The sequence below is a fragment of the Vulpes lagopus genome, chromosome X, assembly GCF_018345385.1.
Source record: "Vulpes lagopus strain Blue_001 chromosome X, ASM1834538v1, whole genome shotgun sequence".
NCBI lineage: Eukaryota > Metazoa > Chordata > Mammalia > Carnivora > Canidae > Vulpes > Vulpes lagopus.
Window position 1 is genome coordinate 26985961 of NC_054848.1, and position 12796 is coordinate 26998756.

At 36.1% G+C, this 12796-nt stretch overlaps 1 protein-coding gene across 8 annotated transcripts in view; it reads right to left on the reverse strand.

Moving 5' to 3' along the window:
- DMD (dystrophin) overlaps positions 1–12796 on the reverse strand; it is a 2057113-nt gene that overhangs the window by 627643 nt on the left and 1416674 nt on the right. For all 8 annotated transcript variants that reach the window (XM_041741334.1, XM_041741335.1, XM_041741332.1 and 5 more), the window contains one exon: positions 9797–10029. In XM_041741334.1, coding sequence (XP_041597268.1) covers positions 9797–10029 — 233 coding nt within the window. The remainder of the gene's footprint in view (positions 1–9796; positions 10030–12796) is intronic.

Here is a 12796-nt window from a genome sequence, read left to right on the forward strand (position 1 = left end):
TTGTTGATTGTTTCCTTCTTTATGCAGAAACTGTTTATTTTGATGAAGCTCCAATAGTTTATTTTTGCTTTTGTTTCCCTTGTCTCAGGGGACATATCTAAAAAGTAGTTGCTATGGCTGATGTCAAAAAAGTTACCTGGTTCTCTTGTCAGATTCTTATGTTTTGCCAGTCTTACACTTAGGCCCCATTGAGGATGATATTAGCTGTGGGCTTTATGATGTTGAGGTATGTTTCATCTAAACCTACTTTGTTGGGAGTTTTTATCATGAATGGATGTTGTAGTTTGTCAAATGCTTTATCTGCATCTTGAAAGGATCATATGGTTCCTATCCTTTTTTTAAAAAAAAATTAATGTGATGTATCATGTTGATTGATTTGTGAATATTGAACCACCCTTGCAATCCAGAAATAAATCCCACTTGGTTGTGATTTTTTTTTAATGTATAACTGGATTTGATTTGCTAGTATTTTGTTGAGGATTTTTGCATTTAAGTTCATCAGAAATATTGGTCTGTGGTTCTCTTTTTCGGTGGTATCTTTATTTGGTTTCAGTATCAGGGTAATGTTAGCCTCAAAAATGAATTGGGAAGTTTTCCTTTCTCTTCTATTTTTTTGGAATAGTTTGAGAAAAATAGGTATTATATCTTCTTTAAATGTTTGGTAGAAGTCACCCGTGAAGCAATCTGGTCCTGAACTTTTGTTTGTTGGGAGTTTTTGGGTTACTGAATAAATTTCTTTGCTTGTTATCAGTCTGTTCAAGTTTTCTATTTCTTTCTGCTTCAGTTTTGGTAATTTATATGTTTCTAGAATTTATCCATTTCTTCCAGTTTGTCCAACTTGCTGACATGTAGCTTCTCATAATTTTCTCTTATAATTGTTTGTATTTCTGTGGTATTGGTTGTTATTACTCCTCTTTCATTTGTGATTTCATTTGGGACCTTTCTCTCTTCTTTCTGATAAGTCTGCTAGAGGTTTATGAGTTTTACTAATTTTTTCAAAGACCCAGCTCATGTGTTTGGCCCCTGGCCTGAATGTAGTGAGTTTTAACTAGGTGTGCTCTGGTCTGCTTGTGAAATGAGACCTGTCACCACCTCCACCAGAAATGAGACCCTACAAAATCCTCTGATTGGGAGATGTGGTGTAGGCAGGGGTTTGTGCTGGTCTTCTGGGAGAGGGGCCTACCACATTGGGACTGAAGCTGGTGTGGCTGAGTAGAGGGGTTCCATCAGAGAGCAGAGGGGTGGGACTTAGGGTAAGCAAATTTGGCAGCCAGTGTCGTCACTGTGCTACTTTCAGCAGGTGACTCTGTGTTTATGCTGAGGGGATGAGGAAGAAAATGGCACTGGCTAGCTCATTTGTTCCAGGAGAGGCATCTCCCAAGAATGCTTCAACTCAGAGACATGCTTCAAGAAGAGTGAATAATCTCCCCACTGTGTGCCCCAGGATCTCTTTGGATCCTGTTTCATACTGTATGCATCCTTGCTGTTTGCCTGACTTTTCTCCAGGAGCAGCACAGTGTCCTCCAACTTCTACCCCAGCCAAACCCCTGACCTCTAAAACTCAAGGCTTTAAGTCCCACTGGTTGCAAGAATTCATAGAATTTCTCTCACTTTCAAGCCAGTGGCTATGGGGAAACATTCTCCTTGTGCATTCCCCTGTGTGTTCTTCTCTCCCTCTCCCTTCTCCGTGCCCACTGCTCCCTCCCCTCCACAGCGGCCTAGATTCCTTTCTAGCCTAAACCTTTCTGTACTTCCTGCCTTCTTTGATGTGGCTTCTTCGCCTTTAGTTGTGGAGTTTGTTTTGTCAGTCTTCAGGTTGATTTCTGGGGTATTTAGGATGATTCCACAGTTATCTAGTGGTGTTCATAGGATGAAGCAAGCCTAGGGTCTTTGTACTTCACCACCACCTTCCTCTCTCTGCCTATTCTTTTTATTTTTAATCCCCAGGAGCAGAAAACACTAATGTCTTTCACCAGCAAGTGTTCAATAAATAGTAGATGAATGAAAACATAGTCTTACATCAAAAGCTCTTTAAAGACAGTCACTATATCTCTAATGGATCTGCATGACAATGTAACTCAGGTCTGAAAGCAAGCATTTGGGGGACAAAAAATTTGTAGTATTTATTTTCACTGAAAACTACTAAAAATATCTACCTCATATGTATGTTAATAATATATATATAAACACACATATATTTATCACTTTAATGTAAGTAATCATATACAGAAAAGTGTGGATAAGTACAGAAACACTTAATAGTAGTTATATGTGAACACTGTTTTATCTCAATCTCAATTATTTGCTGACACACACAGGAAATCAAATTTAAATCCAAGCTGTTACCCCACTATCTTTCCAATATCGTTTCCTAATAGTCCTCTACCCGTCTTTAGCATGCTTTGCAACATGGGTTTTCAAAGACAATTTGTTGAACTGAGGAATGAATGAGCAAAGAACCATGCACCTAACATGAACATTACCTACCATTACCCTAACATTAAGTGCATTAGTAAGAGGAACTTACATTATTGCACACTGCAACTTCAATTATAGTCTCCAAGGCCCCAAAATTATGGTGAAATGAAAAGCCCCCAAAGCAGGTAATAACATTCAGAGTATAATAACATTATATAGCTTTCAAAAAAGATTAAAGATATCAAATTACTTATATTGCTCTCTTATAAAACAGAGAAGATCGCATATTTTAGGTATTTTTATGAAAATAATAAAAGCCATTTCACATAAAGGCTTTATTTAGACCCAAGCAAGAAAATTTTGAAATAGAATTCACTATTTAAAAACAATGACAAACATTAACTTCCTTATCAGAATCCCACTGGTATTTTACTGGAAACACAGTATACTGGCTTTTATCAGAATTCGTGTAAATATCATGGTTCAGTTTTACTTGATAAGGTTTTGACAGAAAATTTTACAGTGAACTGAACTGAAATGTATTAAGATATGCATTTCCATTCACAGATTTTGAAATATGTAGTTTGGTAAAACTTATGTTTATCTTTAAGCCAAAAAGTGTATGGCATCACTTTCTATAAAAAGGTTATTATGACACTTCAAAAATAGGATTTCTTTTGTGTTTGCAACTCTGTGACCTTTGTCTTTAAGGGGAATTTATTTTATCATGACCAGAGAGTATAATTTAAGTCATATTGTTGACATTGACTTATCTTTACATCCTTCAGTGAAGATAATAGTGAATTTGGCTCTCATTAGGTAGGGAAAGAAAATTGTATGCATGTGGAGCAGTGATTCACACAGTTATGAGCTTTCTACAAGAGACACGAACATTAGTCAGAAGATAATTGCAGTACAAAATTTGCAAATATCCTCAGCCAAACATATTACAACATTATTCTTTGTAGAATACAACACACCTTCTATATATGGAAAGACCACACCCTCTGGAGTGGTGTTTCTTATACAAGGTTGTACAGAAGTGCAAAGATGAGATGACGAGGACTGGATGGTTGTTTATTTAAAGAAAAAAAAACCCAGAAAATTAATCTCCTCACTCTAAGATGACTGTCCTACAACTTGTGAAATCCGTTAGATACCCATTAAAATAAACTGTGTGTAGCTTGTCCGGATTTTGGTGGAGAACTGAGGAGATGCTTAAGAAAAGGGGGTCACAGAAAATAAAAAAGAACTAAGAAACATTATATGCAAGAGGTCTGGATTTACATTAGGACAATTACATTCACTAATAACCTTAGACCAATTACCTGTATTGTCTGTAACTTTTCTCATTTGTTGAGTAAGGGAAACTATTTACAATATCCACTTTGCTGCTATGCTCATGACAAGAGAGTAAAACCAAGAAACGTTTTGTTTGGTTTTGTTTTTAGTTTAACCAATGCTTCCCCCCCCCCCCCCCCCCCCACACACAGCACTGTTTCACTAATCCTTCTAGGTCCATTTAGACGAGTTCTTTTGTCGTAAGATTGTGGCTGAATTTTTTCAGTCAAAGTTATAGTCAGACTGATTCTGGAGCCATTCAATTCCTCTCTGTGTAGATAGAACCAGAGTTCAAAAAATAATCATGGAACTTTTATTAAAGACTTTGACCTTAACAATAAAAAATTAAACACATCCAAGTAATTATTTCCCATTTAAATATAGACTGTATCTACTAAAATGGATAATTCAATTTTTGGATAATGAAATCTCCCAGGTAGAGGTGTAGTGTGTAGTTAAAAATGAATCTTGAACAATGCTATTATCATCTTGTCCAGATTGGCCAATTTTTCTCAAACTCAACCTGGAGAGTTCTTATTAGAGGATAAAACTCCTTGGCCAATTCAATTCAACACAGTGCCTGTGGTTTAGATTTAGTGGTGAATTACTCAACACTTGGCCAAAGAGACTTGAAAAAAGTCTATAATTTATTTAACACGGGCAACCAGATACCAATAGTATAAAAAATAATGATATCATATGGCCACCTAAATCTTGTCTGTTGATAGCAACACAATTAGTTTTTTACTGCCACAAAGCTCTCCTCAAATTTGCCATCCACCTCTCTTGTTTCCCCAACTTTTCTCTCCCTCCCACCTTCCATCCCTTCTTCCATTTCTCTTCCCCTCCCTCTTTTTTCCCTAATTTTCCTTCTTTCCTTCCTTCCTTCCTTCCTTCCTTCCTTCCTTCCTTCCTTCCTTCCTTCCTTCCTTCTTTCCCTCCTCCCTTCCCCACTTCCTTTGTCTTTCCATCCTGCCTTTCTCAAATGGTCATATTTTCATGAGAAACTCTAGACATATTTCCCCCTTAATTTGATAGATTATGTCAGTAAAAGAAAACTGTGAATAATTGTCAAAACAATTTTGTTTCAATTTTACTTAAACGTGATGAAATAAAAAGAGCATTTTTAAAAATCAGATTTTTTTGATACAAAACTATAAATTATAAATCACCCTCTGCTATTAATGCACAATGTTAGGAAATCAACTTGGAGCTTCATGTATGTTTTCCTTTTAAAGGTTTAACTTGCATATTTCACAATTCTCTGCCTCTACAATATAATGGTATATATTTTGCTCTCCAAAGTTAAGCAGACAAGTTGCTTAATTTTTTTTAAATGACCACATTTTATAAACTTTTAAAAATTTATAGTTGTCATTTAAAATTCTTTTTCGCTTATTATAATTCATTTAGCAAAAATTGCATTTTTTTAGTAAAAATTACTTTTATTTCAAATTAGTGGCATCCCAGTTTTCTAAACTAAGAACATAAAAGAAGTTATGTAAAAGGAGAACAGAAGCTTAATATTACATGTATGATTTTGAATTCAAGGTCTAGAACTATGAAGAGCTAACTTATTCAAATGTCTAGTCCCTATTGCCTTTCTAGGAATAATATTTCAATCACTGCATGTCTTAGGTTTGATCTGAACTTCCTAAGTTCAAAACTAAGTTCTCCTAGATTCGTGAAGTGTTGTTACAACCTCTTATCTAAATTATGATGCTTTGTAGCCACAATTAAAATCCCAAATTTCAGTCTCTTTTAAAAATAAAGCTATCGTTATCACACTTCATTCACATTATCCATCAAACAATCAACATTTCTTGAGAACCAGTTACTGTTTGTGAGAGATGAAAGTTAAGTTTAAGGTCCCGAGGTTATAAATCGTCTTTATTTCAGGTCTCCACATAGCAGAGTTGAAATAGATAAACATATCGCTTAGATCAAGATAATAGCCTTGTACAAATCCCCTTTATTTGTGCACTCCTCCATCCTGTTCTACATATTCTTGCCTGAGTTCAGGGGACATCTATTGCTTATTGGCTGCTCAAAATCTTTTCCCCTTTCTATTTTCAACAGACCCCAATTTCTTTGGAGGGGAACAACCTTCTCTGTGACACACAGACTCACTGTGAGGGCTTTTGGAAGGAGACGGTTTTAAAGCAAAGTTCTCTGCTCTCCTCTATCTAAGAGATAGGTCTGTGACCCAGGCAAAGTCAACTGGATTCCCTCTTCCAGGACTTTGTGTTCTGAACAGTCATAGCATGCAGAAAAACAGGATCGCAAAGACAGTCTTGAGTAGTTACCATGAACTACATGCCAAGATATGTTCAGGTACCTTTTTTCCCCAAGCTTTTTCCCACTGCCTTCATGCCAGTTCCAGCACATTCACTTTCTGCTTGATTTAATCAGAGGATTTTTCTGTTGCTTACATCCAGAAAACCCTATTAATATTCAACTAAACTACAGATGATGATTTTACCTCTTTGTTTAAAATAGCTTCAAACATTGCCACTGCCTGCAGGCCATAATCGAAACCTTTTGTTCTAGCAAGGGAAGATCCCCAATTCCTAGCCCATCCTTCTCTACTCCATCGATTTCTTCCTCGCTCCTTATTTTCAGCCATAAGAATCACAACTTATATAACACACTACATTGTTTTCCACAGTAACGAAAAGGGTAACTTGGTTCTTCTGCTAGAATCACCTTTCTGTTTTATCTACTGGATTATTTCCACCTTGTTTTCTAATAGTTGGCTTAAGTTTTAGCTGCTTCAAGAAATTTTTCTTGACCTCTGTTCTCTTCCCTGGCTTAGTCAGTTGCCATGTTCCTGAAGTAAGTCCACATAGCATCCCCCAACCATGCCCAGGGAGGTGGAAACTATGGTGGGGAGCCTGAAATCAGACTTCATGAGTTCAAATTCTGCTACTATCTCTTTAGTACTTGGCCTTGTGCAGGTTGTTTAACCTCACTGTGCTTTACTATCAATCTCAGTGTTGTGAGCATGGAGTAATACACAGGAAGTACTTAAAAGTGACTAGTATATAATTAGTGTTAAATATGTGTTAGGTATTATCCTGAAATTTATTTCTATCATAGTGCTATTATTACTTTTTTTCCTCACCTGCTTTAATCTGTGTATTGCTATCTTGTCCAACTGTGAACTTCCCAGACACTTAGTAGTGGCTCAATAAAAATTTGTTAAATGAATTAATAGGCACTGATAGTGTTTTGAAGTTTATAAAGTCCTTTTAGAACATTACCTCATTTCTCACACCTCAAATCTTAAAGTTAGGATTGTTTTATTTAGAACTTTACATAGGACAAACGTTTATTCCCTGATATTGTAATAAATACTTCCCCAAACTTCTCTCTTCTTCTTGTCCCATACCCACACACCCACACCCACACCCACACCCACACATACACACTTTTTAAATGTTTATTTAGGATCATTTTACTGACCATTTACAGACTGAAAGCTATAAAAGACAAGACTTGACAACGCCTTTATAAATATTTTTTTTAATAGGAGGGGAAGAGGGACGTCTGGGTGGCTCAGCAGTTGAGCTCAGCCTTTGGCTCAGGGTGTGATCCCGGGGTCCTGGGATCAAGTTCCTCATCAGGTTCCCCACAGAGGAGCCTCCATCTCCCTCTGCCTATGTCTCTGCCTCTCTCTCTCTGTCTCTCATGAATGAATAGATAAAATCTTTAAAAAAATTGGTAGGGGAAGAAGCAGGAATAGCACTTTACTGTTCACCAAGAGAAGGGTGATTTATATATATAATATTGTATATATCTATATACAGATATATATGATATCACTATCTCATATATATAACATTAAAATTGTATATATATTTATCTAAATATGACATACATAAAAATATATAAGAAACATTTTATATATAACATTTAAAAATTCCTGGCTTTCTGTGACCCTAGGCATGGCACTTGAACTTCTCCTTTAAATTAATTTTGTTTTTTTTTTAAAGATTTTATTTATTTATTCGTGAGAGACACTGAGAGAGAGAGGCAGAGACAAAGGCAGAGGGAGAAGCAGGCTCCACGCAGGGAGCCTGATGTGGCACTCGATCCCAGGACCCCGGGATCACGCCCGGACCCAAAGTCAGACGCTCAACCACTGAGACACCCAGGCATCCCCTCTGAATTAATTTTGGATCTATCTTTAAAGACTATCATTTTGAAGAGGCATTAAATTAGTAGTCATTTCTGAAAAAGACAAACATATTTCTGAAGACTGCTGAGGCAGTAGATTCTAAAGCAGATTCTAAGGGCTAGGATCACAAACCCTTCACAAGGGAGTGTGGACTTCTTCTCCCACTCTACTACCCAATGACTTGTATAGGAGGCCATAATGCCAATGGCAGAACCGGGTGTAGATGTGGAAACAAGCTCTTATTTTCCAAACGCTGTGAGAGCAGATGATTTATAATGTAATATTAATTACTAACATCAGTTGATGTACTATCTAACTCCAAAGCCCTTGCCTCAAACATTGTAACATATTGCTTCCTCTGGTTAGTAAGTCTTAGTAGTATTCATATCTAATACTATCTATTCATATCTAGTTAGACATGATACTATGAAAGAACATAATCTCATACTTCTGCATGTATCAGCACACTGAAATTATAAATGCTTAGCACTGTGTCTGGCGCAGACAATATATATAAAACCATATATATATCACCAAATGGTAGGCACATTTACATTAATACTAGCAAGCAATATATGTAGTAAGTAAAAATACTTAGGCTTAGGAACCAAATAGACTTGGATTTGAATCTTTGCTCTGCTACCTACTAGAAGTATGACATCTCAATGGTTTGTGCTAAAGAACGTGGCTACTAATATTTGTTTTAAAGGAGCAGTGAAACAAATTACACATATGTATATATTAGTTAATGTCTTTATATATATGCATGTCCATCACTATGTGGTGAATATGAATGTGAATCTGTGTGTCCTGTGCCCAGAAAAGGAAACTGAGATCCAGAGAAGGATTTGACCACAATCATGTCATTTGCAAATGACAAAGAATGCTTAATTCAGGTCTCCTGTGTCTGAAATCAAGGTACTTTAAATTCAGATTGCTTACTATCCACTTACTTTTATTCCTACTGAATTGCTAAAGTTCATTTTAAAAAGAAATCTGTCTGCTTGATTCCTGCTTTTTTTGAAAAGTAGTTCTGTAACAACTAAATACCTTCAATGCAGTTTATTACTTCTGTAGAAAAGATGTGAAAGTCATTTACCAGTGAAATAACTACAGCACATAAACATTTCAAAACTATTTTTCTTATTCATTCAGAAATATAAAAGACACACAGTGTATTTATTCCAGCTAGGTCAACCAGATTTATATCAATGTATTCTTTGCTTCTAACTGATGTCATGATTTTGCATAATGGATTCCAAGAGGCTGATAAATGCAATCTTTGTAGTAAAAACATGTTTATTTGACTGTAGCATTACCTAAATATGAATATTAAGATCTAAGGTATTTAAAAATATATTATGTTTGGTACTTTTGTTTTCTAAAAAATTTATAGCTGACTTTCAATGATATTTATCATCATAAGAGGAAAATTGGCACAGGCAACTCAAAAGAGTGAATAACCAATTCCCAGATTATTATATTTGATTCTGTAATATATTATGACTACAGGCTGCCAAAACAAATAGTTTAAATGTAAACAGCTCAGTTGAACTACATATCTGATATAAAAGTTTTTTAAAATAGTAGTTATTTAGTGAATTTAATAAAGCCAACTATAATTGTAAGGTTTATATTGTTTTCCTTGTAACATTCATTTTAATTTATGGGTTTTAGATAATTGCATTAATTTTTTTTAATCATACTTAAGCTACATGGGGTAGAGATAGTCTGTTGCTGACAGAGGAAAGCTTCCTAAAAACTGGTGGGAATATGGTCTAGGGAGAGTGAACTGACATGTGGACAATCTTCACTTTAACGAAACATTTCAACCAGCTTTTATCTTTTTTCCCATACCTTCTGCTTGATGATCATCTCGTTAATGTCTTCAAGATCACCCACCATCACCCTCTGTGATTTTATAACTCGATCAAGCAGAGACAGCCAGTCGGTAAGTTCTGTCCAAGCTCGGTTGAAATCTGCCAGAGCAGGTACCTCCAACAGCAATGAAGATGGCATTTCTAGTTTGGAGATGACAGTTTCCTTGGCAACCGCGGGTTGTGTCACCAGAGTAACAGTCTGACTGGGAGCTATTTTTTTTTTCCGCAAAAAAGAAAAAAAAAAGAAAAATTAGACACACAAGCAAAGAATCCAATTTCAGTAACAATGGAATAAGCTTAATTATAACAATTGGAGCCAGAGTATTATTTATGACATTATAAATTTTTCCCCAAAATGGGAATATTTTATGTAGTACTACATGGTAGGATAATTCAAGGACTCAAACTTTTCACTAGTACATATTTAACAATCTTTCAAAAATGAATTTGCTTCTTCTAATAGCTGGACAATTAATTTAATTTAAACAGTCCTGTCAAATAACTCTTGCATCGACTGGAATTGGTAAAGAAAAAGTATTCAGACCTTACCAAGTGAGAAAGTTTTACTTCTTTTTTCTCATTTAAGGAAAAAAAAAAAGCAAAAGTCAAGTTTGTATAGATCTTATTTCTTTGAATAGGAAGTAAATTACTTTGGAGGTAGACCCTTGGGAAATCAGAGCCAATGAAATGTTTTTGTCTTTGCTCTGTACTTTATATTGGGAACAGTTTTATCATATTTTTTTCCTTTTATTTCAGGCTGGTCATAAAGTGACTGGCAGTGGAGAAAACCTAAGCTACATAATTTTTGGAAAATCAGATCTAATAAAGTTTTTCTACTTGGATATGAAACACTGTTTCAAGGTTATTAAGAAATATTAAATAAATATTAATAGTGTGGAACACTATAGCATAAGATGGCACATGGTTAATATAAAAAATTCCAGAGTGAAAACACCTAGTAGAGAATCTTTGTCTCAGGAGCTCTGTGACCTTGGTTAAATTACTTAATCTCTCTAAGCTTCAGGTTTTCTCCTCAGTAAAGAAGGGACAATAACAGAGAAAATGTTACAGGGGCAGTTGTGTAGATTCCATGACTAATATATGAAATGTACATAGAACAGTGCCAGAAAATAACAACCATCTTAGCAGTTTCTGATACTGTAGGTAATAATGTTAGGTATTACTATTTTTATAAATACCCAATAAATAAGAAACACAGTGATGAACAAATAAAATGAGAAGTTGGAGATGAGGAGTAGAAATACGTGAAATATTTGGGAAAAACTCAAAGTTCTTTGCATGGCCCTGTATTTACTAAAGGGGGCTGAGCTTGTTGGTGTGAATTGATACTAAGTACCAACAAAGAGCTGGGTAATAGAAGGTGAGTGATGCGGGGAACAGAATGCCTCATCTGGTTTAAAGTTCATGGTCTCTGAAGCCTACTACATCCAGGAGACAAGTAGCAAATAAATAGGGGACTACATTCTTTAGAAGAGAAGCTATGAGAGAAAGCTCTAAAGGACATCTCAATGGGAGACCTGAGAGCCAGGGACAGGGAGGGAAAGGTTCTAGGAACATAAAAGAAAAGTGGGCCATGTGGGCATTCCATTCTGAGGTGGCTACAAATTACTTTTCATGGTTGTATTGCTTTCTGCACTTTTAAGGTTGTTTTTTTATGCGAGAAGATGGTGAGAGAAATGGAAGGATGCCTCCTATATCTTAAGCTTCTCAGGGACAAGTGTTATATCTGCGCATGGAAGAAATAATCTTGAACAAGGTAGAGAGAAAGTAAAAATGTAGGGTGTCAGATAGAATTAAAACTAATGCCAAGGAGTAATGACTGAAAAACAATGATACTGAGGAGAAAAAGAAGAAACTGTTCTTTGAATCTTTCTCACTACTCTGAGGCTCCTTCTAGAAAGAATGACATATAATCAGCTGCAGAAATAGCATCTTGTGATCCAACACTTCTAGTAGGAAGCATGGGGGCCCACAGGATCTAAAAATCTTAAAAGGGATTCCAGGAGAGGAGCCGAATCCCTGAAGAGGATGCATGGGTGAGGATAAAAAAAAGAGCTAAATTAAAACATCACTGGGAGAGCTAACTGCCGAATGCCTGGCTGGCTAGAAAATATGGACAAATTATTCTTAAAATAGACACACAACAGATACTGAGGTAACATACAGCACTTTGGGATGATTTCAAAGTTCTGGGAAGCGTCAGACAATGTTTTGTTTTTCTTTTCTTTTCTTTTCTTTTCAAACTTGACTTATTGAAAATTTGACCCTCAAAAGAGAGCAGGAAGACTTTTTTTTATAGATTTACTTCTGACTAACAAAGAAGTGCTTAATGAAGTGGAAACAGTCATGTCATCTTCAATTTCAATACAGTGAAAGATGAGAATACAGAGAATTATCAGATTTCAACTGTTTTGAAAAAAGAAGTCTACTGAAAAGAAAGGCTGGTGCCAGAGACTGAACAACAGAGAATGATTCAAGATGACTAAGAAGTACAGACGAATGACACTGGAATGATAATACCACAGAGTTCTCCAATGAGGAAAAAGAAAGAAGTGGCACCAAGTACAAAGTTGGAAGAGACAGATTTACAGGGAGATGGAAAGGTCAGCAACATAGCCATGGGTATACCAGTCATGGGCAGGGGATCCCATTTATGGACCAGTCAGGCCCTTCATTGCTGGTCTCCTCTCCTCCAGCACTCAACATCTGAAAACACCTCTACAGCGATGAGAAAGGGATGGGAAACCGGGTACCCTGTGCTCACTGCTCCAGCTCCTGTACCTTGCACAGGTAGTGGAAGACAGTAGGTGCTCAATTGATGTCCTCTCAATAAATGAATGAATCTAAAAAACAAATCTGTGCACACTGAGCCTTCCAGTAGATTTCGAGGCCTTCTAACACAGGATATTCCTAAAAGACAACAACAACCTTGAAGGTGGGTTTCTTGAAGATTAGA